The sequence below is a fragment of the Gloeophyllum trabeum genome, assembly GCF_000344685.1.
Source record: "Gloeophyllum trabeum ATCC 11539 unplaced genomic scaffold GLOTRscaffold_00010, whole genome shotgun sequence".
In the NCBI taxonomy this organism is placed as follows: domain Eukaryota; kingdom Fungi; phylum Basidiomycota; class Agaricomycetes; order Gloeophyllales; family Gloeophyllaceae; genus Gloeophyllum; species Gloeophyllum trabeum.
The window spans coordinates 269,240-275,136 of NW_006920419.1; the positions used below are offsets into that span (position 1 = coordinate 269,240).

A 5,897-nucleotide genomic window follows, 5' to 3' on the forward strand; every position below is an offset into this window, starting at 1 on the left:
AGGGAGGGGCACATCCGAACAAATATCAGGATGCTCAGGCTATGACACAAACAGCTCTGATTACTTACCACATTGTCCACCAATCACCTGATGACTTCAATCTCACAAAAACCACAGACCAGCACTATTATAATGGATTTGATAGTTTAACAGTTTTGAATGCATTCTAACATAAGCAGGGGCCCTGATAAGGATGCTCCTGTCTGGCCAGAGCCACAAAACTTGTGGAAGTGGGCCACTGCAAGCATGGCATGATACGAGTCCTGAATCCCGGCTATAAGGCATGCTATTCATTACTATTAATAGCACCTGTAAGAACACACCCAGTTGGGCAAATATACCTGGATTTTTTGAGTGTCTTATGCATATTTCTGACTTCATGTGGTCACCGAAGCTAATTGAACATACTGTATAGTACAGTCACGGCCAAAAGTAATGCACACACCCGATTTGGATTGTGTTCCCGTGACCTCTGAAAGGTCAGGTTTGCACCAATCTCAATGTTTTTCATGGCACATACAGGGGTGGATTATGTGCTATGGAAAGTAGGAGAGGTTTTGGAACAACCCAAATATTTATATATCAATTATAGAGCACACTGAGTGCCCTGAAAGCAAATTACTGTGAAATGGTCCATGCTCACATCAGCAAATTGTCCCGTGGCTGGTAGTGGCTGGTGCACATTCCGATTATTGTAGCACATCTACAATCACATTACCAGCCGAATACCAGATTTGTATTTATGATCAGTGAAGCCCCCGCTGAGATATACTTACCTGAGGATTATCTTATCATTCTAATATATATACCCTTAGCAACTAAGCAATCACCGGCACCTGACTGATGCGCGTTGCCTCACGTGCTAAGTTCAACATGTCGGACTTTGAACTTGACTTAAAAGCGCGCCGCAGTTCGACTTCATCGCCAATCCCCTCTCTCTCTTGTATCACGGCGAAGTCCTCTCTACAGCTCTCACATGGCTAAGTCCTGACAGTGGTGCCCACGTCGCACCCATGGGTAAGTTCTTTTTGTGAACCTGTTGCCTCTCGTCAAACTCCCCCTGAGTACCTTCCTACAGCGCATGTATGGCTGGGTTGACGCGATGTAGATGAGGCCCTCATCGTGTCTCGACACGTCTCTGTTGCAGGTAAGCCATTCCTCTGCCTTAATGTGTGCACATATTAATAGAGGTTCTTAGATTGCTGGAGGAGTCTGGGTCTTGCTCGCTAGGTGTGTCCCTCACAATTAGTGACTGAGCATTCTGATTTGTTTTGCAGGTTCGACTATGGTACTGCTGCCGGGTTCTATGCATACAGGACGACTAGTGCATTAGGTATGTCCCTAATATCTCACCTTTTGATATACCCTGATGTAGTTTGTTGTAGTGATATGGTTTGTTTTCTATTGAGTAGGGTGGGGGTTAGTTCCCAGATAGTATTGTATTGAGCATGTAGCCATAGCAAACCCTGTATTGTAGCTAGCCTGAGCAATCATATGTTGTTTACTGCGTTCATCAGCCAATGTGTTGAGCCTGTATTTCATTCCGGGATGTAGAATACCAAGCATAACACAGCGGATAGTGTGAATATGGGTCAAAGCAAGCTGGCCTGAGCTTGTAATATGTGTAAGTCTGGTGCATATTGTCAGCAATCGGCAAAACGATAGAGAAGTTTGGTATTTTTTGCACTCAGCAGCCGTTCCGCAGCTTACTTATTGGAGTAGGGTATCACCAATTTTGCTCCGCTAATGCTGTGTCCTGATCAACAAGAGTGGTGAGCCGTGGTGCACTGTGGCCCGAGTGGGGTATAATTACCTTTCCAGGCTCGGCTGCCTGCGCGAAGAATTCTGAAAGTTCTCTACATTTCGCTGATTGCTGGTACTTCCTGCGGGAGTCTTACAACATGTGCCATCCGAATATAATGGCTGGCCCAGCTGTCCACAAGTCTGGTACATATTGTAATACTGGTATTTATTTTAATTGATTATATGCGAATTATTTTCAGATACCAGTTATGGGAAAATTTGCTGATGCATGCCACAATGCCACCCTGCTTTTCTGGGACTCACTAGAAGCACTAGAGCACCACCTGAAGGTTATATAAGAGCTATCCAGATATCTACTACACCTTTCATGGAGGTATGGCCAGTTGTAAAATCTCTCATGGAGGTACTTAGTGGCAGATGAGAACATATTTCCAGATTCAGGGTGTGCACTACTTTTGGCCATCACTGCACTATAAAAAATGCTCATAATGCCACATGTGACTGCAGTAATATAACTAATTGTTGCGGATGTTTACCATTTTTTGTGGCAGCCTGAGTGTTGTCCTTGGGGCAGAGTCTTTCATCTTGTCTGAGCTGTCCCACCTGCCTCATGGTCCAAGTGTGCCTTAGAGAAAGGTGGGCGCAAGGTACAGTTGCAGTACTGGTCAGCAGTGGTCTGCTGGCCCTGTCCCGGAAACTGCCACACCCCAATGCATGGAATGCAGGAAAGTGGCTGGAACAAGCTGAATGATGGATGGGGCATACTTAGAGAGCCATCAGCAAGTGTTTGCGGGAGTATATTATGTCTGCTTCATGGGGTGTAGCAATGTCTTGCTGTTTTTGGGTGTAGTTGGTAGTGGATCTGTGTATCTCCATGATCATTGGCAATTGTTGCAGCTTGATGGTATACTACTCTCTACACTAGGGAGAGGTTGCCACGACCATTAGAATTGGTGGTGGTTGCTGGGGGAAGGCTCCAGGCGGGCTACAAGTGAAAAGCGGTAGCTAATTAATGAGCAGTTGGATTCTCCCGCATTCTTATGTAAACCTGTAACCCTATGGGGTGACCACAATCCCTGAAGGGCATAGCATGAGATGTGGAATATGTGAGGGAAATTGCTAAAAACAATTTCAGAGCTGGCGGTCAAAAAGTATGTTTCACTACCTGTAAGTAGCTTCCAGAAAGTGGAAACTGTTACCAAAGGTCCCACTCTTTCTATGTGGGCCAGCGCAGTGATGGCGAGCAGGCCGAATGAAAAGGTATCTGTTTGCTTTGTAATCGGGAGCTGCTCAATTCTAAACTCTGTCCCACTGTGATGCTCAGTCCACCATTTCAAGATGGAACATACTTTTGCATTCATGCCTGGGGTGAGTGAGTCTCCATACAAGATAGTCTCCTCAGTGAAGTTGATAACCACCACAATTGTGTGGTTATTGTTGAGATGGATCGTTGTCCCGATCTTCCCCTGTCCTTTGCCAGCCAATCATGCACCAGGACTCTGTATGAATGCACCATTACCCCCTATCAAGACCCTGGAAAGACTTCTGTAAACTGCCTTCATCTCACAGCCAAGAATGACCAATGCTTACCACTCTGGGTTATTCCCTACTGGGTGGAAGTTGCAGAAGTGTGTCGCAAGCATCATGATCACTGGGGAAGCACAGATTCACTTCTGCAGCAGATGTGATGCATGTGGACATTCGAAGCAGCTTGAGCTTGTACAGATCATAGATCATGTCTATGACATTCTTGGATCCCTTCTCTGGTAGGACAAGACGAAGCAATTTGAAGACAACAAACCTGTGCGATGTCTTGCAACATATGCGACTATGGATTGGATGTCCCACATACATGAGGGCCAGATGCTTGATGATCTTCGGAGGCACAAAAGATTGCAGTCAGTGACAGAAAGGATGTAACTAGTTGGCCTCACGTCCTACAACAAGCTGGAGGCAGCAGGGATGCTGAGGGGTTATGTAGCAGCAGTCATGCTGAATAGTGTCAATGTTGTCAATTGCGGCAGGTAGGGCACTGAAGAAGGCAGGTGCTTTATGCAGACATGCCACTGGAGAGATGGGGGGGAGGCTGAACTGCAGGAACTGGAGGATGGATAGTGGGACCTCAGGTAGTAATTTCTTGTGCTTCAGATGGGGTATCTGCAGGACTGGATGAGCATTCTGTAAGAATGAAGTAGGACAGCTGAGACCGGTCGACCTCTCAGGCATGAAGTTTAAAGCCATAGCTGTTGGGGATGTCTCAGGTCAACACACCAGACATGCCAGAGCATTTGTACCACCACCATCAGCCACCCTTCAGGTGGCCACACTTGCTGTCTCGCTAGGGAAGGGGATTCTCAAACTAGTGTATGCCACAATGTCTAATGCAATATAGTATGTATTGCAGCCCTAGTAGTGAGCTTCTACAGTGAGGTACGTCTAAAGACCTCAGGGGCATGCAGCTCTCGTAGTTGACAAACTTACCAATTGTTGAAAATTTGAAGTATGTCACAGGTCACAATACTCACTGGCAAATTCAGAAAGTCGACCCCACTGGGAAATCACACCACTGAACCCATTCGCGAACTGGAAACACGAATGTCGGAGGCATGTGCAAGCCGCTACACAGTGCACATGGCAGAGTTATGAGTCCTGAGGAATGAAGGAAGAGTCTTTACCAGGGCTGTGCCAAATGTTGACCAACCATGGGAACCATGATGCCGAGAAGTTGTGGGAATACTATTTGTAGTCTCAAATTTCAGTGATTGCCACAGTGCTCATCCTCCTGAGCTTTAAAGGAGCTGAAACTTCAAATATATTATACAGACCATACACCCGATGCACTCGAATAGTTTGGCAAATATATGTCCGTTCTTTGGTTTTCTGTGGGTCCATCTTCCTGAACATGACTACAACTGCTTTACTCATTGAACACTTATTGTGGGAGTTTATTAGCAGACTTCCAACTTCGAGCTTTCCGTGCTGGTTGGGATTCCTGCAATCTGATTGGCTGCACAGTACCATGGCAGGCTATGACATGGTTAAAATGTGCTCTTGCAAAAGTTGTAGTCCAAATATGTCATAGCTAGACTCTGCCCCAAGGACAGCACTCCCCCTGCCACAAAAAATGGTAAGCATTTGCACAAATTGACTATATTGCTGCAGTCAGATGTGGAATTATTAGTGTGATTGATAGTACCATACAGTGTGTCCATTCATCTGCAGTGGCTCAATGAAATCAGAAAAATGTGTAAGAATATTCAAAAAATCGAGGTACATATACTTGCATAACTGCATATATATTTACAACCTCTCGGTTGCTTATGTCATTGCCTAATACCATATGTTTTTGGCTTGTTGTGACGTGCTGTTGGATGTGCACTAAGTTGTGTTCTGGCACCCTTGCAACTACTGAGCTAGGGCAGGGCCAGTATAGTGCCCCTGCTGATACTGCCACATACCATCCCAATCCACCATGAGAGGAGTGAGGTTTGGAGAGGGATAGAAAATACTATGTTTGGTATCTACATGAATTGTAACATATGCCTATTTGAGAATACAGCACGTGGGATGAGCATGAGTTATCTGACAGCTGTGGTGTCTAGCATGCGACAAAAAATCTGCCAGAAAATGCACACTCAATAACTTTCGGTTTCTCCGTGTTGCCACATCGGCAGGAGGGGTGCCAGAGTGCCTGAGAAACTGAAAACAAGAAACGATATTGAGTTGGGCTAATGTTCGTCTTATGTGTCATTTGCCCAGCTTGGCTTGACATATTAAAAAAAGGTCACAAACTCATATCACACGAACAGTTCTAACTCTTGAAGGGTTTCTTATAATAAGTGCACTGTTCATTTGAATGGACTCAGGGCTCGTATCATGCCATGCTTGCAGTGGCCCACTTCCACAAGTTTTGTGGCTCTGGCCAGACAGGAGCATCCTTATCAGGGCCCCTGCTTATGTTAGAATGCATTCAAAACTGTTAAACTATCAAATCCATTATAATAGTGCTGGTCTGTGGTTTTTGTGAGATTGAAGTCATCAGGTGATTGGTGGACAATGTGGTAAGTAATCAGAGCTGTTTGTGTCATAGCCTGAGCATCCTGATATTTGTTCGGATGTGCCCCTCCCCTCCC

General features: G+C 45.5%; 1 protein-coding gene across 1 annotated transcript; it reads left to right on the top strand.

Moving 5' to 3' along the window:
- Nucleotides 1-1,108: 1,108 nt before the first annotated feature.
- On the top strand, nucleotides 1,109-1,408 carry GLOTRDRAFT_130825 (uncharacterized protein; the record flags this gene model as incomplete). Its single annotated transcript, XM_007869632.1, has 4 exons — nucleotides 1,109-1,147; nucleotides 1,199-1,230; nucleotides 1,278-1,333; nucleotides 1,386-1,408. The coding sequence occupies 4 exons, from the start codon at nucleotides 1,109-1,111 to the stop codon at nucleotides 1,406-1,408; spliced, it is 150 nt and encodes a 49-aa protein (XP_007867823.1).
- Between the last annotated feature and the right edge of the window lie 4,489 nt (nucleotides 1,409-5,897).